We start from the raw sequence: 26,984 nt of genomic DNA, 5'->3' as shown, positions 1-26,984 counted from the left end.
AATATACAATAAGTCAATATTAAATTAATTAGGAGGTAAATATAAATTTTCATAACTTTTTGATTAATAATATCAAATTTGATGAATAACGGAGTAATTTATTTGTTAGACGAAACAAAAATCAAAGATACTAAATGTGCTTTTTCAAATTACAGAGAATTTATAAATAATTATATCAATCCTCATAGGAGGATTGTGCAACTATCCCTATAATAAAAACACAAAACTCAGGTATTTGAGTTACATGAACAACCTTTGAAGTCAGTCCAAATATACAAATAATTTCCGCTTTTTTCCATATGATAGGTAGAGCGTTTGAAGGGTGTTAGTGTAAAATTTTTTAAAGTGTTTGTGTAAATTTTTACCTCTGAATAGAGAGTATAGATTTAATTACACCTGCAACCTCAAAGAGTATTGCAAAAAATAAAGTGTTTGTGTATTAAATGTAACTCAGAGAATGTAATTTACCCCAAGTATTTTAAGGGATGGAAGAGCCAGTTTATGCTGAAGAGCTTAAGCAGCAATATCCTAAAATCCATACCGTCTGAAATATGTAGCAAATAAAGTTACCCATGTTTTTAGGTACTTATCCAGTTACTTTTAGCCATTTATCTCATCATATTACTAGGAATCTACAACCAAGGTTATGCTAGCAGTTGATGTTCTGACCCTTTGTCCTCGAGACTACGTTAATCGTTCAAAACTAAACATTTAGGAAATCATAAAAAAGAAGAAATAGATGACCAAGAAACAAGATAAGACATGGCACATAGATACTTGTATGAATACTAAATTATGAGACTAGTTGTCGTCCTTTCAGAGTTGCTTTCATTTTTAGGTACCCAAGTGAACGTCCCCCTTCTGTTTTCTGGTCTTTAGCTTCATTGTGGAGTGCCCAGCCGAGCCACTGAGCCAAGATCAGTTCTATATAGACCAAGAATGTCAACAAAATTTTTGAGCTGGTTTGACTGCTTAGATACTCAGCAGGAACAACGAGTACTAACCATCTGCAAGTGCTGGATAATTGTGGTATCACTTCCCTGGTGAAAATTAGCTCATGCAATTAATACATGAAAGTTTAAGGGCCAGGAAACAAGCTAATATATCCATAAAAGTGTGGTAATAATCTATCAGTAGCATGAATAACGCCATTAGCTGGTTCGTTTTGTCTGCAAAATGTAGTTTCTGGTCTGAGCAGAACAACAGAGAGCAACAACACCTGCATAAAAACTAACAAAAGCACTAACACAAAAAACCCAAATCGAAATTACTCCATTCTCATTTTCATATTTGAATGACCGTCCCGGCACAGCTGGAAGGCCTTGCCCCTTGCACCCATCATTTGAGGATTCCAAGCACAAGTTCGGATTGCCAGCAAATGCCCCAGGAAATTTCCAGTACCCTTGCCTTGTAGGGATAATCCCAGAAAGACAGTTGTATGATAGATTCAAGAGTGTCAAGTTTCCAAGACTGGAAATGTTTTCTTGGATGGGACCTGAGAAAGAATTATGTGACAAGTCCAGGACCTTCAAACTCCACATCTTCCCCAATCCTACTGGAATTTGACCATCAAGAAAATTATAGGACAAGTTTAAGTATTGCAGGCCTTGCAATGCGAAAAGTCCTGCTGGAATTTCCCCCTGCAGCAAATTATCAGAGATATCGATTCCGATTATCGTGGAAAGGTTGTAGTTGAAGACCAATTCAGTTTTATCAGCAATTGTTACAGAAACTTGTACATCCGGATCAGTAAATGAAATTGATGGCTGACCGAAATCTGCTCCACCACTGAACCCATGGTTAAAATTCGAACTAATGTTGAAGTTACCGTCTGGTATGTTGCCAGAAAACTTGTTGCCAGAAAGATCCATTGTTTGGATGGCTTCAAATGTGAATAGCCAACTAGGGAAAGCTCCATTGAAGTTGTTATGAGAAAGGGAGAGGAACTTGAGTTTAGACCATTTGGCTACTGCATCATTTAAAGAGCCTGATAGATTATTAAAACTCAAATCTACAACTTCCAACGACTTGCATCCTGCCAAGGTGAGAGGTATCTCCCCAGATATTAGATTGTTGCCAAGAGCCAATAGTTTCAAACTATCCAATGCATCAAGTTCCGGTGGGATTTCACCAGAAAGATTGTTGTTGTTCAGCTTCAATGCTAGTAACTGAAAACATCCAACAATATCCAAAGGAATTGAGCCAGATAATTTGTTGTGTGACAAATCAATTACTTGAAGATAGGTCAAGTTGCCAATCCTCTCTGGTATCTCACCCGTAAGAAGATTATGGGAGAGAAACAGAGCCTGCAAGTTCTTCAACTCTGTAACTGTTGGGGGAATATCACCAATGAACTGGTTATTAGATAGATCAAAGAGCAAAAGGCCAGACTTTTCAGGTGTCTCAACGATATTTCTTGGAAGATTACCTGACAAGGCATTGAAACTCAAGTCCAGAACCACCAACTTCTCTGAGAAAACTAATCTTGGGGAAATCCCATACTGGAGTTCATTGGATGACAAGTTCAGCTGTGTCAATCCGTGACAACTAGAAATGCAAGCCGGTATTCCTCCCATAATTGAATTATTCGCTAAATTGAGCACCGAGAGGGATTGAGAGGACGACAGGAAACAGGGCAAAGTACCCGAAAACAAATTGGACTCCAGGTTAATATACACCAAAGCTTGGTGAAAATCAGCAAGACTCCCAATCAAATAATTCTGGGATAAATCCAGGTACCGCAACGACATTGCATAATACAGGCTAGCAGGCATCTCACCTCGAAATGCATTGAACGCCAGATTAAGTTTTTCAAGTTTCAAAGAGAAATTTCCAACCCAAACTGGAATTTCACCAGCAAACGCATTATGGCTAAGATCAAGCTCAGTTAACTGGCTGAGCATTACAAGCGGTTGAGGGAAAGCACCAGCAAACATATTGTAGCTAAGATCCAACGTTTTAAGAATTGAAAAGAGCCCAAAACAAAAGGGAAGTGAACCACGGAAAGCATTGCGAGATAAAATGAGGGTTTCAAGAAAAGTGAGGTTGCAGAGAGAGGGATGAAGTGGGCCAGACAAATTGAGGGCAGTGAGGTTGAGGGAGGTGAGTCGGCCGGTCGAGGTGGAGATGGCGAGACCCGTCCAGTTACCAGCAGTTGCAACATCCCAGGTTGCCAGGCAGTGGAAGGGGTCTTGGAGATGAGACTTGAACTCCAAAAGTGCAGCCCTGTCTGCTGGGTGGAGACCAACACCCCCCTCATCCCCACTAACTCCGTAATCCACTAGGAACAACAAAGAGAACAGCAGCAGGAAAGAGCAGGGCGGCGGAAGTTGAAGTAAATTACAGAATTTTGTGGGCTTCAGTTTCATGGACAAAAATAAGAACACACAGTAACAGGATATGATGAGATTAGGGAAGAAAGAAAGAAAGAATGAGCACCTGCAGAAACTTCAAACTTGAGCTGAAAAGGAAGCAACTACGGATATGATTCTGCCGGCGGCGTTAGAGACTAAAGAGAGAATATATATATATGTACGTACATATACACACACACATTACCACCACTTTTCGTGAGGAAGCAAACATTCTTTCTAGTTTGTCGACACAAAGTGGAGGGAGTGGGAGTGGGAGTGGGGGATGAGGAGGAGAAAAAATCAATAATCAAATGCAAATGGAATGGAATATATGAGGGGAGGGCAAAAGTAAACCTAGGGAACCGTGTGCTAAAGCTAAAGTGAAACTCCATTCCCCTTCCCACTCTTATTTTCTTTCTTCTTCTCCACCTTTGTTTTTTGGTTAGGTGGCAATTACCAATTCAATTTTTTTGGAATAATTATACTGTCGTTTAATGAAGTTTGGTTTAATTATATGTAAATTTTGTGTAGTTTAAAATTTTATATTTATTATTTTTAACTTTTATTTTTATTTTATAAATAGATTCTTTTTCTTAGTCAAAATTCACTAAATTTATTGATATTAATAATAATTTGAATAAATCGATATTTGCCCTCAATTAATTTATTATTAACTCAACAATTCTTTTTTAATCATACTATCCTTATACATTTTCACACGATAATGCATGAGAATAAGATTTGAACCTCTAGTAAATGATGTGGTCAACGATTATCTAAAGGGGTTGTTAATTCAATTTTATACTAATCTTAATTTTGTTTTATAATACTTTTATTTTTTAGTAAAACTATATTTTTTGAAACTATTAACATTTAACTACGTCCCATTAATTTCCTATTAATATTTGATTGAATCAAACTATAGTTTAAAAGTGAGAACGCATACAAATAGTGTTACATTAGTGTATAACTCCAAAGTACAAACGAAAATACATGACCTGTGAAATGCATTGGGTTAGGATACTTAAAATCAAAATAAGAGGATGTTTGGCTAAGCTTATACGCTCGTCAACACGTTTTATAAGATGTTTGAGAGTTAATAAATTCTTGAAAATTGTTTGGCAAATTTCTTTTTGAAAAATGCATAAACTCATAAAATAAGATACTTTGAATTTTGAAAGGAAAAAAAAAGTTAACTTCACTCAACTTTTTTTTTTTAAAACATCTTATAAACTATTTAATCTTAAAATTCAATAAATAAAACACATTTGTAATTTTGTTGGTATTTCGCTTTTACCTTTCATATATAACGTTTTTCTCTCCTCAAAGCAAAATTATGTTTTAATATAATTTTAAATTCTAATAGTTTGATAGTTTTTTGGTTATTTTTATAATATGAAGATTTTATTACGCCAAATACTCTAACATCTTATTTATTCAAATATTGAAAATTTTATTCTTATAACAAAATTAAACAGCTTTAATCTTTTAAAACACGTTACAAGATGTAGTAATTTGTAAGAGATTTTAGATGAATTTAGCCCAACACCATCTAAATGAACTAATTTAGGGATAAAGTTGGATGGTGTTTGGCCATATGAATATGTCGAATATGAATGTAGGTGGGTGAAATCAATTTGACAAATCCTAGGGCTTGATAATTCAAACCCCAACCGAGTGGAGATGACCAAGACTAAAGATTACTCTTCCCCAAAATTAGAAGAAAACCCACAATGTTTTATTTCAATTAGCATCCCTTGCTTCTCTCAAATCCATATAATACGCAACACATCATCATATTCCTGATTCCCCCTCCTCATCAACATCACTCCAGAGAATAAATGGCAAAGAGAACGGCTGCGCCAGGAATGATTGGGTTTGATGGCGTTCGCCGAAGAAGGGAAGATTCCTCATCATCATCACAACCACCATCATCATCCTCATCGCCATCATCGTCCTTGTTGACTCGGATGGTCGACTCGATTTTCGCCTTTGTCCGCTTTGCCGAATTCGAGATCCTTTTCGCCCTCTTTTTCATCGTCGCTTTTCTCATCTTCAAAGATCTGGTGAGATTTCGACTCTTACGAAATTATTATTATTTTTTCCTTTGCAAGCTGATCAAGCATATATACACGTATGATATTGTGATGGGATGAATGTTGGATGCTACCTCAATGTTATGATAATGTCTTTGAGGTTGTTGAAGGATTATCATTTGATCCTCAGTTACTAGGAACTATGCTGTCTTCTGCTTTTTCTGTACTAATGTTATCCAATTAGAGATCTTCCATGGCATTGCTTCAGCCGTTCCCCGCTGTTGTTTGGTTTCGGAGTTGCCATAAATTAGTAATAATGCTTGATCACGATAAGTTTTTGCAGCAAAGATGGAAATCAGATTTAATGGTATGATTTTTTATTTTAGGTGGATAGTTTTTCAGTTTCTTTGAGAGTTGAAGATTGCCTTTTTCCATCTATATTGAGTGGCGCCACACTCTTATCGCATTGCATTGTTGTTGATTGTGTTTCTCGTTCAATTGGATCTCATGGACATGATCTGAAGTTAATGTTTGCCATTTGAATTCTAGCTGACTTGCGTGCTCTTTTATTTCATCTGATCTCTAGCTTCAGCTCAAGAATTTATGTAACTATGTCTTAAATGTTGAGCAGACCTCAAGACCTGAATATAACGATATCCTTGTGAAGAAACCTGGTGGAAACGACTGGTGGCCTTACTAGACCAAAAGAGCATCCGCAGAGAGCTGCTTCCGTCTATGCTAGTTCTAGCTGCAGTCCCTTGCAAGCCGTGATGTGTAATTGATTTGTTACTTTCCTTTTCCCTGTACATTAGCATCATTTTCCTGACATGAGTTATGGATGATGAAATAGACTCAATTAGAGCACAAGAGAGAGTATATCTTCACGCTTTTAGAATTGTTGCATATAAAAAGCATTCTCCTTGCCTTGAACATTGGTGGCAGTGGAAAATTATTTGGGGGGAAATTGTAACTATAGATTGAGTTGATCTTCCGACTTGTTTTCTAGTCTTAGACCTACTCGACCGAGATAAACATGGATTTGCTGGTGTTTATATTTGGCCATCTGTGCTTCACAGTTCATGCATTCTCTCTTACATTGTTTTTGCAATTTCCTCACTCCTTTATTGCATTTTCTCTTTCTTTCATATGGTGTGTGGGCTTGTTGAACTCATTTCTTATGACTGGCGGATCGCATCTGTGTTACATGTTCAACAATTAAGAGCGGTTCTCAGGACGCCTAAACAGACAAGAAACATCTGCTAGACCAACACGTCTTTTGGGGTTAAATTACAATATCTGTTCTTCATTTGCATTGGCCTGAATTTGGTGAAGCTAATGAAAAAGTTTGGGCTATGTTTGGGAGGAAAATGTATTTCTCACTTAAAATCAGGATGCAAATTTTCGTTTTTTCCTTTCCCTCAAACTATAAGGTCCAAGTCTAGTCTAAAATACAAACAACTGTCGCTTATTTATTTGCATGTGCGCATCTTTTTGTTAGACAACACACAGTAGTAAGTTGAAAAGTCAGATTCGATGTTTGATATGAGAATGCCAAAAAGGCATTAACATTTCTACACAAAACTAAGTTTAGCTTCCAATTGGGACAGGAGACATAAACCGTCTAACCGTTGAATATTGATGAATGAATGAATTCTTGCTCGGCCATGATGCTTCCTACACCAGAAAGAAAAGACAATAAGACACTTTGAGCTAGAGGACCACTTGGTTTAGTAGAATACATACTGTACCATTACTTAATCGATTCCTTGCTTTGAAGTAATACTCTAACATGTAACAAGCTTAAACTTAATCATGCTCAGCAACTTCAACATGTCCTGCTAGCAAATGTCAATAATTGATGCTTCCATATCCATGCCGACCATGAAATCACAACTCAGAAGATAATCATCATGCAGCAGCTGTTGTGATGTTCAAGTATCTTATAAAGGTCAAGAAACTTTGGTCCAAATGCAACAATAGATGAAACCTAGACTTATTTCTCATAATTTTTGGAACAACATGCAAACAGCAGTATACACACATCCCACCTAAGTTCCAACTGAATTACTGAAACTTGAAATAATATAGAGATCACAATGAATGGAACATTGTCAAAGTACTTGAACATAGTCCCCAAGGACTCATGGATATAGAGCGGAAACCACCAAGTGGGTATATTTGGAGGAAGTCAGTTGTTTTCAGAAGAATATGCATGATGTACCTGAAACTCACTGAATTAGTGGCGAGCAGTGCATGAAGGTGCTAAAAGCAGAGTTATTGCATAGCAGCAGAAAACATGATGCTGCAAGACAAATCCATGCTTTCCAACCTCTTCCTACTGTGTTGTTTCCGTATTTTTCACTTCCCAATTCATATGGGTAGGTTTCCAAACGGTGAACACCCATAGACTTGAAGATAGAATTAAGAATGAGGGCCTGGACTTCTGTTACCCAATAAACACCAAATGGAAGTAAGCCAGAAATATGCAGTTACAAGCACACAATCCTGATTTCCCCATACTAGGAAACCTGATAAATTGCTTGAAATGCTCATAGCCAGTTATGAACTAGAATTTTCTTGTTCGGGAGAACATATCAAATATCACATTCATAACTAATTGGTAAAGTACATAAAACATCATATACAATTCATTGATAAAAAAGTAAAATAGCATCAATGCAATTAAAGTGCCCAGAACATTAAAAAAAACCATCAAGACAGACCAATCAAAATTTCAATCTCAACTCCAAGCATAAGGGATGTGAAACTCAAAAAGGCAAAAATTCTGGAAACACCAATCAACATAAATTCTTATGTAGAAAATGAGAAACAAAAGGCATAGATGCAGATGAAGTTAACTAATAAATTGGACAAAATAGCAATTACCAATAATGCCCAATAAAAATTTCAAAGTTGGCGTTGTTGGCGTAATAATAGCAAATAACTATATATTAGGCCTCTCAATTATGACATATTCTCTCTTTTTTTCAATAAAGGCCGAGGTCTTACAGCCTCGTTCGCTAACTTTCGATGAAGTTTCTGCTCATAGAATATAGAGAGGCGGACGTGCCTTGTTCTTTCTCTGAGGCCCTACTTCTATTCCTTACTATTTCCTACCATAATGAGACACTGCAACTGACAGATGTTTCTTGGGACAGAAGCACCTTCAATGTTTGGTAACCCCTGAAGATGCAGGTAAACAACAAGGAGGATGGAACATAGAGGTAGAATTATAGTGAGGCATTTATAATGAAAGAACTAGGACAATTGTAATCTCCCAACAAAAGCTATGTTAATAAGAACAAATTTACCAATTTCCATTTACTCGTCAAAGTTCAGTAACTCTAGCTAAATAGGAAGGCGGGAACGCAATTTTCTTCTTTTCTTTGAATTGAAAATTTCCTACAACCCTTTTTCTTTTTTTTGGCACAATTACCTTTGTATCTGACTAAATTAGCAACTGTAAATGGGATAAGAACTTATTTGTCTCCGTTTTTGTAGAATACCTACCAGTATCTCTCTAGAACAATTAATTAATGCGCTGGATAGGTGATGCCTGCCTTTTCATTGACCTTTTCTGTATTCTGACTGATATCTGCCATCATCCAGATATCAACAAAATTTCCCTTTCCGTAGCCAAAACTTATTCGCAGATTCAATGGTGGAAGCAAGCCGAGTTCAACTAAACAGTGCTCCCTACAGAATTGAGATGGTTATGAGCTTGAAGAGTTCAAAGAAAAATTAAGAGAACTAAAAACCATACAAAGAATTACCAGAAGTTATCCCTGAGTTACGCTTTGGCATGCCCAATCTAACATATTTTAAACCTTTGATTCTGCACTATTCAATCTTTACATATATCATATTGGTTGTATTACACACTTAGACACTCATCTTCTTGTGGGTGGAAAACGATATAGCATTTCTTCATCAACTTCAGACTCCCCTGGTTTTACCTAAAGGACAGTCAAATTCTCATAGAACTTCATCGCGACTTAATAAATGGCTTACAACTCATCCTGTACATAATTTTAAGAGCATATTGATAAGGAATTAATACATATTGTTGTAGACACAGTGCAGATCTTTAAGAACACTGTAATCCAATATCTGCTTCAAGATTAAATTGGAAGCACAGGTTCAAAATCTAGCTATTGACTCACAGCACTACTCCAAACTATAATATTCTACATCTAGAACCAGCACAAGAACCTAAACTGTAAACATAAAGCTCTATCCAGGTTGCTAACAATTACTTTCTTAACAGCACAATTTATTCGTTATAGAAAAATGAGAAATCCAACAAGGCCAAAAGTACAGTCCATGAAGAAGCTATCTCCAGGTTCTTAACAGCAAAACTAAAGCAGCAAATAATTAGTGATGAGATAATATCACTTACCATGTAATAATGATTGTTTAGGCAGTGCTCATAATTTGTGATCATCCTGATAATGACCATGATAACAAAGCTAATGACCTTAATCTAGGCAAGTATGGAATTAATCATAATAATCAGAAATAGGTGTTTCGATGAGAAATAATCCTGGTGTGTTTTTCAGAAGACCAACTCTGACCCAGATGAACCTTGCTGTGAAAATGAATTTTCAGAAAGATTGTCAAAGTGATACAATGATGTCATAAAGATGGCAGACAGAAAATACGAGACATTCTGACTTTGACAAAAGTGATAATATTTGCAGATTCATACAACACAGCAATTTTAAAGAAGTCAATCTAGTCAACTGAACGGCATCTTCAGTAGAGCAGATTGACTTGGAAATGAATTCTGTACATCTCCAGCCACAGAAATCAATTTACACAATGCTGTCATTTATTTATCTTCCAAAAGAGCGGAAAAGGCAATAACTTAATTGTGTTTGGCAGAATATTTTATCACTCTGAGTCAATGTTATTATCACCGGAGGGTTTCTGTCTTGTCTCCGACAAAGAGAGCCGTCTGTTGTTTGTGGAGCCTGCTTCCACAAGTCTATCTGGAGAGAAACTTAATGCAACAGTTCCTGATGATGATGCCAAAAAACGACGAATAGCTGGGGAGTCAGTTGATGATGATGCACCAGCATTGTATCCAAAAACAGTCATTGGGTGGTCAAACTTGCAGCTTGGGCCAAATTTGCAAATTCCATATCGGGAGTAGAATACACATAGAGGCTCCCCCTAAAATCAACAAATAACCAAGAAAATAGGTGACAAAGAACTGCTTGATCATTTATAAATAGTCAAACAGGTAAGACACCAAAATGAATAAGGAAATTACAGGTCTGTTTCTTCTCACTCAATTTCTTTCTTTATACCTATTTCTAACAGGATTTTGCGGGGTTTTCTTCTTCATTCAAGTTCGTTTCCTTCACATTTATTTATCTACCTTTTCTCTCCTGACCATTTCTTCTGAGTTTGTCTTTGCAAGGCCATGAAATGCATGAAATTTCTAATAGTATATAAAATTACAAATGTACTTCTGAATCATCAATATATAAGATGCTTCCATGTGCAATCAAGTTTATTTTTGTCACTAGTTTTGCTATTCGTTTCTGCTAATTTGCTATTAATGCTATCTACATAATAGTCCGCCGTACACAGTCCAATCTAAGGTTTTATTGTCCAGTCAGAGGTTTCTTTAAGAAGAACCAACACGCTCTTTTCAATGCATTTTCTGTATCTTAATTCATGTTGTTCTTCTTTACCCACAATCCAAAAAAAAAAAAATAGACCTTTATAACCTCTTTACCGGGTCAAACATGGATCCATGTAATCAGAAAGCAACTGGAGAGAGAGCGAGAGCGAGAGCTAGAGGGAGGGAGGGGGGAGAGAAAGACAGAGAGAGAGAGATGGAGCATAAACTATGAGCCCAATAAAAGTATGACAAATATTTGGACTTAAATATGTCATGAAACAGAAATCAAGCAACCTAAGAAACTTCAAGTGATGTAACTATATGTTCTAGGGTGATACTTCATCAGATATCCTGGTAGAGAGAAAAGAGAAGGGCCATCTTCATTCAAAAGAAAGCCACCAAATAACCCAGCAAAACGAAAAGTAGCATAGGAAATTAAAATGTAGCATATTTATTGTTGAAACAATATTAAGAAGTTCCGAGGTTTATCACATGAAAACGTCGAATTTAGTAGGTCAGTTTCCACAAATTTTATCAATCAACAATACGGGCATGTTTAGAATCAATTAAAAGATCCAGAACAGGACAATGATTTTAGAATCATATAAGAGATCTACTTGCCTTTTATTCTCTACAAGAGATCATAGTTTAGCACCACACAATTTTAAGTGAGTAAAACCACTGAAAACTAATGCTTATTGTCTAACAAAATAATTTGGGTTTAACACATCATGGCTAAAGGAAGGTTCCTACAGAAGAAACAACATCGTGTTTTAAGATCTACTAGTTGATCTGAAGTGAAGGGAAGACAGAACCAGCTACAACTTGCTGATTGATCAAGACATCAGATAAGAAAATAAGCTGCTTTAAATGTGTCAGATGAAATGAATAGCTTCTTAAGCCATGACTTTTACGGCGCGTGTCATCCATTTTCACATTTATTCGAGATCCTATTGAGGGCAAAAGATCCTGCATCGACCTATGTGTTTTATCACTATCTTGTACTTATGGACTATCATGCTTGATTCCACTTCTTTTCTACTCCTTCAACCCTCTACCTCAAGTATAAAACAACAAATTATAGCAAGATCTTACTGTGAATTTCAGGAGCCCGTCAGAGGACAGCTAAAGCGAACACTGTGAGAAGCAAAACAACCTATGGAAACTAAACTTATATTGATTAGCAATCCTTCAAAAACAATGCATAGAACCTGACTACAAGAATAGATGAATAACAGAATATGAAAGGCAGGGATTCCATGATTGTTTATTTAACCCAGGAACACCGCAAGGAAAAACCACATAGAAATGTCAGATAAAAATATCTCAGAAGAAAGACCTGACATGGCTTACCGGGCGTAAAGGAAGTCCAATTGGACTCAAGATACAATCAGGAACAGGGATAAGTCTTTCTCTAGGATGGTGAAATTTACATACTGCACCAAATTTGCAGTCCCCAGTCTTCATATAGAACTGGCATTCGGGTTGACCTGGTCTCTCAGGAAATACATTGTCCCTCTGAAATGCATAATACCCCATGGGTAGAGAACCAGAATGAAATTGTGTTCCTGCATCTCCAGTTTCATTCTGGAGTGACCCGCCATCTTTCTGGCTGTTCCCTGCTGCAGGGTGTTGGTTTTCAGAAGATAAAACTGAACCTAGCTGCCCCTGGAAAAGAAACCACTGCCTAAGCAAATACGGAATTTATATGTCATGCTTTTACTAGGTTTCAGATGCAAAACAAATAAAATTTTCTCAATGTGTGGAGATCAGACTCAGTAAAGAATAAAAAGGAAAATATGTGCGAGCAAGTGTGGTGGGAGCTAGAAAAGAGATATAGTTGAGGAAGAAAGCACATGTCACTAATATGATCATCTTTTTACCAGAATTCCCCATCAAATGACATTCATTTGATCTAGAAAAACAGAGCTCTTTCTGATACAACTTTATACTCCTATAGAGAGGGAATGATGCATCAGATATACTGTCAACTTAAATTACACGCTTCTTGGAGAAAAACTTGCCTGCTTAAAAACATATTCTCAGCAGCACTCAGACACTAGAGAGAGATAGAGAGATCTAATGCGAAGTCCATCTTTAACAGTACAATTTAATCAGAGAAGCAACTTGTACATGGATATATCTTGATGACACAGACAAAGTATGATATAAGCTTTATGGGGCAATTAACTGCCCATACAATAGAAGAAAGGGGCACTGAAGATGCTCCAGTGCAATGCACTAAGAGAGAAGCAAAGCTACACCTAACAGATCAATTAACAAGCTGAATGCAAAACACTAAAACTTCACATGGTATAGGCCTTAATATCCTAGTGGTAGTGCTCAACCATTTCTAAACTAAGTCCATATCACAAAAAAAGGAAAAAAATGCTGAAAGTATTTTTTCATATAAAATCAATTAAATAATATGTCAGAGAATGATATGGAGAAAGAAAAGAGATGATAGAAAATTTAAATAAATGTGAGAAGAACAAAATATAATAAGATAGAGAAGAGAGAAGGTGTACAATGTCTTTAAGATGAGAGCGTAGGGGAGAACATGCTAGAGAGAAAAGACAAGGTTAAGAGAGAAATATAACTACCTGCCAGACTAAACCTATTCACCCCTCTCCAATTCTAATAGTGTAAATTTTTCAAACAAAGATTATCTGAAGTTCCATACTGCAGAAAATTCCTTCATGGTTATATCTTTTATATTTCATTCTGTCTATTGGCATGTTTTACTCCAAATCTCCAAGCTAACTTTACAGGAAATGAGCTCACACCTGACTCCAGATGCTTCCTTCATGCTTCTCTTTACATTTTTTCAATTAGTTCTTCCATGTGATGGGATAACATATGAGGCTGGGTTGGTGATATGCATTCAGATCTCCACTTACAATCAGGCAGAAACGCATTCTTCAAAAAAGGCGCTAAGAATGGAACAAAAGATAGAGAGTCGCAGGGGAAAGAACAATCCCACAACAAACTCAAGAAAAATGAAGAAGCGAAAAGCATAATGAAAAATAAGTTGACAATAAGATTACACTGTATGTGTTCCATCCTGGGACAGATACCACACCCTGCGGCATAACAAGTGGTGCATAACTTGAAGGGCTTTGCCACCGTGGACTGGGGATGAAGGAAGCTCTTGACAACGGAAATGACAGCTGACCGGCTGTTGGAGAATGAATAGGAGGATATACAGCAGAACCACGTACAGAGACCATCATATTAGATGGCTGAGGATGGTGGAATTTACAAGTGCTCCCAAATTTGCACTGTCCATTTCTCATATAATATGCACATTCTATCTCATTCTGCATCCAGTCATAGAAAAACAAGTCAGAACACCTAAATCACTAGATTGAAAAATTGACATTTTTCAGAGAACTCGCTCTCTGTAATCTAAATCAAATGTCAAAAGACCTAGCTATTCTAAGAACTGATAGTCTCATCAAGAAAATCCTCTAGAGAAGGAAGAAGGTATTTTCCAAGTTCTTCACATGGTACCAACAAAAACATCATCCTTTTCTGTTGTACTTAGTCATGGCAACAGAGTAACCAGCTTATACATCTGCTCCTATGTCATGCTTCATGAATTGGAGTATGCATCACTGCCAAAGTGTCTCTAATCTCATTCAAATTGCTTTCTTTCTCATGCCTTAGACTAGTCCACCATTTTTAACTGAACTAACTCATATTCCAGTTCACGAGAGTTAAGACACATTTCTTTTACCATTGTCAAGGTCCCTATAAGTATTTCTCTAGATAGAATTACGAAATTTATGAGAAGCTAATGCCCATGAACATCAATCAACTACCAACAATTAAGATTACACACCTAGTATATGCAATATTATCTAATATCAATCTAGTGAAGTTGGGCAAATATGAAATGGAAGATATACAAACTCCAAAGCTAATATCCATGAACATCCCTCAATTACCAGTAATTGACATTCAACACCTAGTAAATGGAATATCACCCTATATAACCTGACGCAGTTGAAATAAATCATGATTTAGAAGACATGTATGCAAATTGCAACTGTGTCATAAGTTGATCACATTTAAAACTGACTATGAGAACAAATTGGAAAATATGACTAAGAGGAAAGTAAATATGCTAACCGGACGAAGTGGATAACCCAAAACATTTAAAGCAACTCTTCCAGCAATTCCAGCTTTGTCTCTTGGATGATGAAATTTGCAAGTGGCTCCAAATTTGCAGGTCCCCGTTTTTAAGTAATACTAGAGAAGAGTTCAAAATATTCAAATGAACATACTAATAAGTAATTTGAATATATGCAAACACTCAAATTTTACTTCAAGAATCTTTACAACACTTTGCGGGATAAAGATACAGATTGAGCACCCCAAAGCATACATAAAACAAGAAGTGAAGGCATACAACTCTTTTAGCTCCTCAGAAGACATGCATCAACTATATATGAAGTTTATCAGATAAGTATTGAGTAACTCAGAGAAAGCCAAAATTTAACAGAATAAGAAGGTAACAACTAACAACAAACATGTGACATGGTTTTTTCAGTTGTTCTTTACACGAGTCATCCTTCAATTTCCAAATTCATCTGATTTGTATCTGCCAAATGTTACATGGTGCATTTCCTTAAAATATCAGAAATCAAAAACAAAAATTTACATTCACACTGTATGAGAAATTCCAGGTATTTTTGTCAAAAGAGCTTACTCACACTTCAAGTTATTGGAGACTATCAGTGCATCTTGAATTTCAAGGTTGAGAGCAATGATTATGGAAGGAACTGTCATTTCTGTCATTGAACAGCCACGTGAACTGGAATATAGTTTCAAGCAAGATTTGTCATCATAGTTCTTTCATATTGTCCTAGAATCACCCAAAAATGAAGGACCAGTTTGAAGTTTTCTTACTGTTTCCTTCAATAACTGGCTTTCATGATGAGTTTTGACCTATTCTTTTTTCCCAATAAATGACAGTAATAATATGGTTTCATAGGGTGACACCAGCTATTATGATTCCACAAGCTGAGAGGTTGTGCAAGGAAGGTATAATACTGGTCTTTTAGGTTATAAGCAGTCAGAATTATAAATCATAAATTCAGTTATTAAGATGTAAATCAGGTGAATAACATGAAATGAGAAACACAGCATAGAATCAGGATTGGCAAATCAGTATTTGACATATATCGTATCTCACAAAGAAATGCCTAACAGCAAATAGAAGCGTCAAATTAAGCAATAACATGTAAGAAGACAAGCTTTCAGTAACAGGACAGGTCAAATGGAGCAATAGCTTTGTAAGCAGACAAACTTTCAGGCTCCAAATTGATTTAACATGTATGCAGCATCAAGAACGAGAATGAAAATTTAAAGCTCAAAGTTTCATGATTATACGGGTTACAGAAAGAACTTAATGCTCAACCTCAAAAAATCTCATCTGATCAAAAGATGCTCCACAAACTAAAGAATTGTCTTTGTTTCCTAATAAGGAAGTCCTTTTACCAAAGTGTCTCAAAATGTTCACTATGACGGTAGCCAGGAAAAAAATGCATGTTGATAGGCTGAAGCAATTACTAGAGCCTTATACTTGTTAGATAGCATCAATAACATAATAATGTGGGGGATTATTCAAAAATCAGAAGTTCAAGGATTTTCTCAGAGGATAATTAATATCTTATGTCATAGTTCATTAAATATTTGAACGATATGTATATTACCATTTCCATGTGATGTATCTCAATGCTGTCCACCAGTTCTTGATGTTATGACTATAATGCATTTCACGGTTATTTTGAGGTCTATGCAAATATCTTCTCATCTTCCTTTCAACTTTTCTTGAAGTTCATCAAAGATTTTCCAGTAAGGATTTCTGGGTAACATATGTTACCAACATACTTACAGATTTTGAGCAATGCAGAAAAAGTTTCGTAGGGGTAGTAATTATAGAAGTAACATAAAATTCATGTGTAGAACATTCTGAAACAAACAGAGCACTTTGTAGAAATTAGGAAAACAAACCAAAAGAATATAAAAAGAAAGTAATACCAGCTTTCTAGAATCTAAGAAAGAAAACTAAAGATGAGACATGATTATTAGAAAACTATAGACCTTGAACTCCAGAGACAAGAAATGTTTCATGAACTTAATTTACCAAGTTCCATTAATGTACTCATAAACCATGCATTAAAAAACAGGATGATGTGTTTTAATTGACATCTAGAGGTCTGTCCCTCACTCAAAAGTACTGTAAAGGTGAGTCTTAAATGCAAAAGGTTCCCTCAACCCATGTGAATGCACTATTTAGAAAGCTCACCCTGATTGCTGAATTTTCAACCTCAAGATACATCTAGAGTGAGACAAGGAGTTTCAGGTCCCAAGAAGAAAGAAGCAACTATGACTACTGTCTCCAACATTATTTCCCAAAATGACATATCCTACTAACATTCAGAATTTTGATATGAATCTCATTTTGTAAACCTATGAGGAAAAAGGAATATGCATGAAGAAATGAATTCAGACGCAAAACGCATAAATAACAAGTTTAACTGAATCATCAAAATGGTTAGTCAAGATAGTATATGGCTCGAAAATGGACAATAGGCCATACCTGACATTCAGATTGTCCTATTCTTTCTGGATACTCGCCTTTCATCCTTGCTGTGGCAATAGCCTGCAGTTGGGAGTGGAGAGAGTTTACTGGAGCATGGTGCACAAAAAGAAATTAAATCATGTGTAAAAGACAGTCTGACAGAGCATATTTACTTCGAAAAGTATTTCGGTCGAGTCTAATGTAGCTTTTGGCTCTAATTTTGACTTCACGCTACTTGAGTAACACATGGAATTAAATACTCAGCAATTCAAACTGATATCATCACACCATACCAGTTTCCTATTTGGAGGGTGGTTAAATCGGCATGTAGACCCGAATCTGCATAGACCTGTTCGAATGTAGTATGAACAATCTGGTTCGCCTTCACGCACAGGATAAGGTCCAGAATCTATTTGTTCCCTTGTCGTATTCATTTGCCATAAAGCATCTGAAAATATTAGTTATAATTAGCTTGAATCAGTCCCTTCATATACAGCAAATGTAAAGAAGTGTGTCCAACTCGGGAATCTCAACCCGGAACTTTAGCACCATGTTCTCGATAAAACCAAAAGCTTTACAAAATTGATGAGGCCACTTTTGTGACTTTGGAGTAACACAATCTCGTTGGGAAGGAACATGAACTCAGATTTCAAATCATATGCATTAGGATGATATATTAGGAGTCCTCTGTCTACTTCCAGTTTCACTTACATTTCTAACATCCTCAAATAAATTCTCCAACTACATGATAAAAAAACGGCAAAGAAAGATTAAGATACTAAAAGCTATCAATTTCCAGAAAGAGGTAAAATAGGGTAAAATTGCAGGGATGCAATTAACTAAGCTTCTAACCGTTTCCATGGAAATTGTAGCTATTTAAATTTGGGGGAGGATAACAAATTAAGAAGACTCACATTCCAAATTGATATTGTAAAGCCTTTAAGCATGTGAAAATAAGTTAAAGATCTGTAGTTCCAATCTTAAAAGTCAAGATAGTGCATGCAATCAATTCAAAGCCACAATCGTCCAAAGAAAAGAGAAATATAAAAGTGAGAAGGGTTTAGAATTTCGAACTCAATAGCACAGTACTACTTGTATGTGATCAATTAACGGGCAAAGATATATGTAAACTTTAACTAAAAAGCCATGAGTAACATGCAGACATCGAGAACAATAAGATAGTGATGAACGGAAATCAAACTTGATTATGCAGAAAATGCGGCAAAAAACTTGCCTGGGGTATCACACAATTACTTAACTACCACAATTGTTTTATGCCCTCAATGCCGAATACATTTGCCACAAACCATCTAAATATCAGCTATGTCAGTTAGGAAACCTAACACTTTTATTGACTACCACCGGTTCATACTTAATGGAAACCACCGCTAACCAAATTTTTTCATGCACCTACTGGGTTTGGCATTTAGCTCGAAATAAATCAAGCTGACGTCTTTCGTACCAGCTCACAAGCCGTTTTCGACTTGGACAAAGTCTTAATTAACTAATCGGTATGGACCTTCACCTTCCACTTCTCAACTACCACAAGCTCCTTAGAACAAAAGATATCAAAGGGGCTGTTGGCTTATGCACTAGACACTAATAGATATTGAGACCCTCACTCCAGTTCCACTAGCATATTTGAACTAAAATGGCGAAGTAATCAAAGAGATTTACCGCCTCAAGAGAACACCAGACAAATAATGGCTATATCAGTTTGCACCAGCTTGGAAGTCAAAATAGAACTGGGAAGACTTACAGAATTTGCAAATGACCCTTCCAATACCCTCTCGTTAAAGCCTCAAGTTATAGGTGCAAACAATTGGAAAGGATCAGGAACCAAACTATAAATAAAGAAAACGCAACACTGATCACGTAGAAGAAGACAAAATATAAAGAAAAAGATAAAGACAAGAGGAAGAACCTGGAACAAGGATGGCCGTACTACTTACATTTGATCAAATTAACAGTTACAGAAACACATAAAATCTAATCGGAAATACGAATAAAACCACTACGCAGATCATGCATACATCAACGACTGATAAGAAAATAAAGTCAATGGCGACGAACAACAGGATCACGCACGCCCAAACCCCGCGCTCAAACCGCGACAACAATCAAGGGCAATCAACGTACATAGAAAAAGGGTAAAAGAGGAAGAGCGTAAAGGAGACCTTGATGGTGGGGTTGGAGATGAATGGAGGAAGCGGAAGAAGCAACGGCAGTGACCGAAACTCGCGACATTGGAATTCAGCAGCCACATGACATGTCAGTCGGGAGGAAGTCCAACAGACAACCGTCAAAGCGCCATTACAGGGCGGCTCCGGCACCGGAAATACAAATAAAAAAAAATCAGCAGGAATTCGGTCCACAAGTCATGGGAATAAAAATGCAAAAAAGGATGAGAAGAATAAAGGTGGAGAGAGAGAGAGAGTGAGAGAGAAATGGAGTGTGTGAAGAGTGAGGAGGAGGAGTAGTAGGTGGTGGCTTAATGGCGTTCTCTCCTCTCCACAGAAAGAGAAAAGAGTGGTGCGGAAAAAGAAAAAGCAGAGAAAATGAAATAAAGAGAGAGAATAAAAATCAACCAACCAAACTCAATTCCACATTTCACCCTCTCTCTCTCTCTCTTTTATAACCCTACATTACTACTACTACACTCACAAATTTGTGTACTACTAACTTAACAATTAACATAATTAATTTTATTTTTCTTACGCATACAATCAGATTCGAACGCAAAAAATCTAAGTAAAAAATCTTAAATTTAATTGACATTATTATATTCCAAAAATTCGTTCATCAACACTATTATGTGTTTGTGTGTACTCTAAATTAGACGTGTATATTTGACAAAAAAAAACAAAAAACAAAAAACAGACATTATATATGTTTTATTTGCTTGTACTAGCACTAGTCTATAATTCAGACAGACAAGTTTAAATGGTACATTTTTTTGAAAAGACAGTTACATAATGTGATCAGAATCCACATGATTTTTACGGTTGGTGGAACTCGTTATGATAACCATAAATCATGCTTAAATCTCACCATCTATATCGGTATGTTTATCTACATAATAAATAAAAAAAACTCCTAAAATTACCAACACTCATTCCTGATGAACAACACATTATCTATTCAATTTATTGAATTCTAGCTCTACGTCTTGATTCCCTCATTACACAAATTGACTTGATCATCAAGGGGAACAAGCCCAACGAATATTGTTTTCTCATAAGCCCATCTCCATCAGGATCAAACTTGGTCTTCCGCCTCATTAATTAGCTAAAATACACGATCTCGACCCCCCAAATCAATTTTCATTTTTTCCTTCACAACTTAGGGAAGATGCCATCAACCTCTATAAAACGAAGCTTCCTATTCCATACTCCAAATACCCCTTTTATCAGTTTCTCCCGCTGCCTTAAAGCTGGAACAAATTCTCTTGTTATCCACTGTAGCTATTCTCAGAACAAAACAATGCCAGCTAAACCCACCACCAAACTCAACATTTTTTTCCTCTTTTGTCGTCTGCTCGATGTTATAACCTTCATAATAGAATGCAGCCAAGTTAAATCACACATTTGAACAAGTAGGTCATTCCAGAGAATATGACGGTAAGTAGCTGCTGCTTTGGTAGGTGAATCTCAAGTTAAAAAACGAAGCCACAGCTCATTTACAATTATACCATCCCTATAATGGGAGGGGACTTCAGAACATTGGTTATCCTGGGTAAGCTATGACAAAATGATCAACTGCATCAACAGCAGGATCATTAGCAAAAATTTTGACTGGAAATGAAGAAATTATTCCGCACAAGCACATACACAGTCCTAGTGTCTAATACCTAGCTTTACAACATATAGACTAAACCCATGAGACATTCCAGAACATAGTTGACAAACTGACACTGTATGAAGCAACTCACTTTTACTTTGTCCCCCCAAGTCATACTATAGATGTTTAAGTATGAGGATTACATGAAGGCTCCACAAAAAAATAATTACCTCAACTTAAGAATAAAACTAGTGAAGGTACAGAAACTAATTGTACACCGTCACTTCTCTATAATTATACAACTTCAAAGAATAGTTACAGTCATCTTCAGGCCTGCTAGCATTCAATCACTCTCGTCATCATCACCTGAGAGTAAAAAGGAGAATATGAGATAAATGACTCCTATATGACATTTATTCTATCCGTAAGAAAATTTGCAGTTCACTTAATAACTCTACTTCTGTTATCTCATATTTTTGCAGTTAATTTGAAGCCCATAAAGCTGAACTTCGATGCAATTATATGGAAGTGCAAGCTAGTCTAAATACTTAATTCGGTTAATGTGGTTCAGGACAAGACTGTGAAATGGCCAAAATGTATATTAATGCATGACTCCTGTCACAGCCTTGCATGCTGCAATTAAGAAGGCTAAAAAAGAGTATTAATTCATTAAATCACACTGAAACAGGTGGTGAATCAGCAAGTGCCAATTTTGAGATTCATGTATGTAAGTGTCCAGAAATTTCTAAGGCAACCAGTGAATGGAACCTCAATGCATGTTAATGAAGTTTACCTTCATTAAATTCTTCACTTTCATCATCTTCCTCTTCCTCTTCCTCTTCCTCATCATCATCTTCTACTTCTTCTTCCACCGCCTCCTCCTCCTCCTCCTCTTCATCCTCCTTCTCCTCTTTCTCCTCCTTCTCAACTTTCTCTTCCTCCTTCTCCTTCTCCCCTTTACTGTCACCATTGTGATCCTTGTCATTGCTGTCTTTGTTTTTACTGTCTTTCGCATCAACCTTGTCTTTTTTAGCACGATTTCCAGGTTTCTCAGGAGTAACAAAAGTAAATGTTGACCTTCTTCGCGAACTGGATATAATGTTGCTCATGTCAATGCCTTCAAGTTCTCTGGCAGTTTCCTTTCGCTTCTTACAATCTCTGATTTCTGAAAGCACGAAATTAATGACATCAGCCACCCACACGAGAAAGAGGGGGCAGTTGGAGAGGGACTCAATGACTAACTAAGAATAGCTCAAATGGTGTAGTACTCTCGCACAGTGAACAATTTAGAGTCACAGGCAAGTTATTATGCCAGAGTACTGAGCAAATTCTGTCTTGTGGTGTCAAAAATGCATATAATTGTCCTATTCTGACTAGAAAAGTGCTGAATTAATCAGCGAAATATGTCCGGAAAATACTTCTGACAGCCATAAGAAACGCATGTCATAAGCTTGAGGATTTCAAAAGCTTAATAACCTTCATAGATCACATGGTTAGAGAAGAAGAAAAGACAGAATGCATTCTCAAATCATTTTAACTGACTAGGTACATTAAGGCTTAAAACCAATTTCATCTAAAATGCCTCAGAGGATTTTAGGAAAGTCAAAACAGGATTATAGATGAATTGACTTTAATACTTTTCCAGCTTAATCTTCCTTCATTTGTTTCATAAGAATCTTGGTTTTATTACCTACTACTTATTTCCAATTATAGAGCAGATTGGGCCTGCAAGTGGCCAGAAACAGCCCTGCCATCCACTTTAACCTTTGAGCATACAGGTCTCCAAAGAATTAGGTCATGTCCCTGAATAGGTGATATACAAAAAGCAACCATTACCTTTCTCTGTGGGATTCTTAGATAGCCCTTCTCTTGAGAGAATCCCCTCTAACTCCTTCACTATAAAGGCTTCTCGTTTGCCGTCTGGCACTTGCTTAGCTTTCTTGTAAATGGAAGGAGCAACGCTGCCCATTAAGACCAGATGAGGCGCCCTCATTACCAGGTTCATAACACCCAACAGGAAAACTATCAAATTAGAAGGGGGAACGAAGAGCTACGCAGATCCACAAACCTCATTCCACACGCTTTGATTATTGATTTCAGATTCTCGACCTGTTTCCCGTATCCTGGAGCTGATTTTTCTTTCTTCTGCTCCTCAAAATGCCAAGCACAAGACGACATATCATACATGTAGATGCAGATATTGCTTAATGAAAGTAAGGATTTGCGACATTAAAAACCAACCTGTGCTGGTTTTTCAATAGATGATTGAGATTGACCATCTTCAGATAGGCCTCCATCCTCATCAGAATCATTGTCTTCCTCCTTTTGCCTCTTTGCAAGCTTGCTCTGCTTCTTGCCAGAGACATCAAGATCACTCTCCTTAGAGATTTTTCGTTTCTTTGGCTGCTCCGATTTCTTAGTGTTTCTTCTAGAAGCAGCTTCCTTTCTTGATTTCACTTTATGTTCCATCTCATCACTTTCACTACCTGGAGACTCAGACCCTTCCCCACTGCTGGTCTTCTTAGATTTTTTGCTTTTCAAGTTCGCAGAGGTTTTCTTCTTAATGTCTTTTGCAGATTTAGCTCCTTTTGGTGAATTTAATACCTGTATAGCAATAAATGTAATGTTAGTCAGTGGTCATACTGAGCAATCTGGAGTCTGAAAATATTGTTCCTACCTGATCTATTTGTTGACTTATAAACTTTTTAAATGGATCAAGGGTGTTTTTATCAAGTCCAAGATCCTCCTCTAGAAGTCGACGAACTCCAGCCAAAGTCAAATTCCTGAAAGATATAGCAAAAACATAATTTACATTCAATATTTTGAAAATAAAAAAAAATATGTAAATGGACAACATAGCTTATTAAATTGGTGAGAATATCATAACAGCAGCTAATATGGCTAAACCGCAAAGCTCTAATTCTTGCTGAAATGATGTTGCACTGGTCTTCTCCACTTAATTTCACATCGTTTATTTCTTTCCTTTAATTTTTCCATTCAGAAGGATGATCACACAGAAGAGAACAAGTTGAACAAATGAGCAATGGAGCAAAATCAGTTCAGAAAATCAAAGTGCATACTCTGAATTAGACGAAAAATGATCAGCTCTATCCCAAATGGCCTTCTGAATCCTGTTCTCGCTCACAGAAGATCCTTGAGTGGCAACTTCAGATTTTGGGGTTAAGACACCCATTATGGGGGAGTCTTCCGTCATTTCCTCGTCTCCAGTTCCAGATCTTTTTGGATCATTCTTTTCCTCATGCTTTTTAGACAATATTGTCGTTTCTTCTTTATTCAAATGCATATCTTTGTCCACATTCTCAGTTGCTGTTTTGGGGTTGGAATCATCAGCTCCATCCATTTTCTGGAATTCAGCAGAATATAAATAGTGGTTACCATACTTATTGGATTTTACAAATTGGAACATTTAACTATTATAAAATAGATTGCTGCTCTCTCCAACTTAAAGTTGTTTAAGGCTAATAAGATTCGTTTGTTAGGCTAAAACAGTGGTTTACAGATTGGTACCAACAAAAATTGTATATTATGCTAAAAACAATTTTCCCTGGTTTGGGATTGAAAATTACAAGTACTCACAGGTCAGAAATGATTCTATTGGAAACCAACCCCCATCGTCAGCTAAAATGTAAAGAGAAAATTCCACTGAATCATGGTCGAAAAAACCATGTCTTTACAATGAAAGGACTGACCAAAGTTAAGTTTCACAGGTAGGTGCCTTTTGTCCCTTGTTTCCTATCCATGTATCACTGGCATCAAGATTGGTCATTCATCCCAGAGGAGCAGGTGTGATCATTACATCAAGGGGAGAAAACATAAACACGTTTTTTTATTCCTTCTTGTAGAGACTAACAGCTAGTCATGAAAATATCAGGTGCCAAAATGGCCTTTGTATAACATGAATCCTTTTTCTTCAAGATACAAAATAGGAGTAAGAACATAGAAAAAACATTTCAAATGGATAAAAGAAATTCTTTCAAGTTTGTCTTTTAACAAAGATGCTCATCTCATTCAATTTAATTTTTGTTTTGCGTGTGTCCTCTTTTTCTTTTTCTTTTTCTTTTTTTTTTTTTTGTGTGTGTGTGTGTGTGTTGGGGGGAAGGAAACTAGAAGGTCTCCCTTGGGCATGTCCTGCCACATGTTAGGGCCCCTGGCTAGAGCAACAAGATACCTAGGGATCTTATAAGAAGCAGCAATTGATTTACACAATTTAGGCAACATAAATCCATCCATGATGTAAACATGTTTGTCATCAAATCTTGAGTATCTTGAGAGATCACGCAACAGTTGGTAAAATGTAAAACTAATAAACATATGTGCAACTATTAACAGAAATCAAATTTCAGAAATTTAAAAGTTTCTAAAGTCATTGATTATACCTAATCAGTCAAACACACGCATAAACGGAAACATGGAACAAGGACACATAAAAATCTTTGCAAAAGTCCCTGACCTTTTCTACCATTCAAAATCACAAAGGCATGCAGTAAGGTAAAGTTATTCCTACAAATGAATGCCATTTTCATCTATGAACAGGGTGTCCCTATATATCATAAAACTTGATAATGAGAAACAGTTACTAGCAAACAAATATTGGATTCCTAATTCACATAACATAATAGAGGACACATAATTGAAAAATGCAACAAGCAAATTTTCTTCAAATAACCAGTGTTCATGGTACTCCCCCGGAGCATATTATCTTAGCATTCAATTAATACACTTGGCAAACATCTCCAGAAATGGAGGAAACGACAATTTACCTTTTCCAAGTACTGCCGAATGAATCTCTTGTGGGCATCCAGTGCAAATTTCTCAAGGCCCAAATCCTTCTCTAACAGTCTCCTAACCGACTCCAACGTCAATGAACTGTAGTTTCATGCGTCATCCACACCAACACCAAAATTGAAAAAACCAACCGAACAATAGTGATGCATAAATATAGATGGTTATATACACATATACAATAACAAACACATAAAAAAGCTCTACGCATATACACATAGACATACTCTGCTTGGTCTTTAAAATGCTGTAGTCGAGAGCAGACGGCGCGCTCCAGCTGCTGCTCAATCCCCCGTTGTTCTCCTTCTTCTTCCGCCATTTCAGTCCGCAATTAAAAGCAGCTTTCCGGCTTATCTAAACGCGACTTGGATTTCGTCAGTCGGCCGGAAAAGAAACCAGTTTTACGGCGGAGATGGTGGTGGAAATACGAAGTGAAGTAGCTTACCGATCGGAGTGAGGGTTTTGAGGTTTCGAAGTCGGAGAGAGCAGAGAGACGCGGACAAAAATGCGACGACGACGTATGTGAGTTGGCACTCATTTGCTTTTTTCTTCCCCTCATTAAATCCTAAATATACGAAGGAAATGTTAATAATAACAAGAGCTATAGCATGTAAACGGACATGTATGTAACTTAATTATTGGTGGTGATACGTTATTTATGTGTATATAATAAATAATATTTTATATTTAAATATAATAAAAAATATATAAATTTATATATTATATTTTAAAATAATTATCGACACAATAAAAAATTAATGTAATAATCTCAATAAATGCAGTTTGTG

General features: G+C 36.5%; 4 protein-coding genes and 1 long non-coding RNA gene across 8 annotated transcripts; 1 reads left to right on the top strand and 4 right to left on the bottom strand.

The window, feature by feature from the left end:
- Nucleotides 1–575: 575 nt before the first annotated feature.
- On the bottom strand, nucleotides 576–3,788 carry LOC148787571 (uncharacterized). The gene is made up of 2 exons (XR_016066282.1): nucleotides 3,439–3,788; nucleotides 576–1,040 (listed from the first exon to the last, which is right to left on the bottom strand). It is a non-coding gene; the product is annotated as an uncharacterized LOC148787571 (long non-coding RNA).
- On the bottom strand, nucleotides 1,104–3,441 carry CLV2 (Leucine-rich repeat (LRR) family protein). Its single transcript, XM_020695423.2, has 2 exons — nucleotides 2,429–3,441; nucleotides 1,104–2,329 (listed from the first exon to the last, which is right to left on the bottom strand). Exons 1-2 carry the CDS (start codon nucleotides 3,366–3,368, stop codon nucleotides 1,152–1,154), a joined length of 2,118 nt encoding a protein of 705 aa, XP_020551082.1. The 5' UTR covers nucleotides 3,369–3,441; the 3' UTR covers nucleotides 1,104–1,151.
- A 1,187-nt stretch (nucleotides 3,789–4,975) lies between the features above and the next one.
- Nucleotides 4,976–6,473, top strand: LOC105166853 (GRIP/coiled-coil protein). Its single transcript, XM_011086347.3, has 2 exons — nucleotides 4,976–5,419; nucleotides 6,021–6,473. Exons 1-2 carry the CDS (start codon nucleotides 5,195–5,197, stop codon nucleotides 6,087–6,089), a joined length of 294 nt encoding a protein of 97 aa, XP_011084649.1. The 5' UTR covers nucleotides 4,976–5,194; the 3' UTR covers nucleotides 6,090–6,473.
- A 3,574-nt stretch (nucleotides 6,474–10,047) lies between these two features.
- LOC105166855 (zinc finger CCCH domain-containing protein ZFN-like) lies at nucleotides 10,048–20,214 on the bottom strand. 4 transcript variants are annotated; one of them, XM_088882944.1, is made up of 8 exons: nucleotides 19,791–20,214; nucleotides 17,907–18,061; nucleotides 17,632–17,694; nucleotides 15,156–15,275; nucleotides 14,069–14,341; nucleotides 12,375–12,689; nucleotides 12,117–12,177; nucleotides 10,420–10,564 (listed from the first exon to the last, which is right to left on the bottom strand). In XM_088882944.1, exons 1-7 carry the CDS (start codon nucleotides 19,858–19,860, stop codon nucleotides 12,136–12,138), a joined length of 1,038 nt encoding a protein of 345 aa, XP_088739070.1. In that variant the 5' UTR covers nucleotides 19,861–20,214; the 3' UTR covers nucleotides 10,420–10,564; nucleotides 12,117–12,135. The 4 variants fall into 4 exon arrangements, with proteins under 4 accessions (XP_088739068.1, XP_088739069.1, XP_088739071.1 ...); XM_088882942.1 differs by lacking the exon at nucleotides 12,117–12,177 and having other exon boundaries at nucleotides 10,048–10,564; nucleotides 19,791–20,210; XM_088882943.1 differs by lacking the exons at nucleotides 12,117–12,177; nucleotides 19,791–20,214 and adding an exon at nucleotides 18,848–18,962 and having other exon boundaries at nucleotides 10,048–10,564.
- A 1,317-nt stretch (nucleotides 20,215–21,531) lies between these two features.
- LOC105166935 (uncharacterized) lies at nucleotides 21,532–26,789 on the bottom strand. The gene is made up of 10 exons (XM_020695539.2): nucleotides 26,642–26,789; nucleotides 26,424–26,550; nucleotides 26,175–26,280; nucleotides 24,474–24,757; nucleotides 24,071–24,176; nucleotides 23,635–23,997; nucleotides 23,462–23,538; nucleotides 23,230–23,354; nucleotides 22,187–22,558; nucleotides 21,532–21,759 (listed from the first exon to the last, which is right to left on the bottom strand). Exons 2-10 carry the CDS (start codon nucleotides 26,513–26,515, stop codon nucleotides 21,737–21,739), a joined length of 1,548 nt encoding a protein of 515 aa, XP_020551198.1. The 5' UTR covers nucleotides 26,516–26,550; nucleotides 26,642–26,789; the 3' UTR covers nucleotides 21,532–21,736.
- Between the last annotated feature and the right edge of the window lie 195 nt (nucleotides 26,790–26,984).

Source organism: Sesamum indicum, linkage group LG7 (assembly GCF_026168435.1).
Source record: "Sesamum indicum cultivar Baizhima isolate 11 linkage group LG7, ASM2616843v1, whole genome shotgun sequence".
Lineage (NCBI taxonomy): Eukaryota > Viridiplantae > Streptophyta > Magnoliopsida > Lamiales > Pedaliaceae > Sesamum > Sesamum indicum.
Note: the sequence above shows the minus strand (reverse complement) of the source record. Positions and strands in the feature narration are given on the sequence as shown.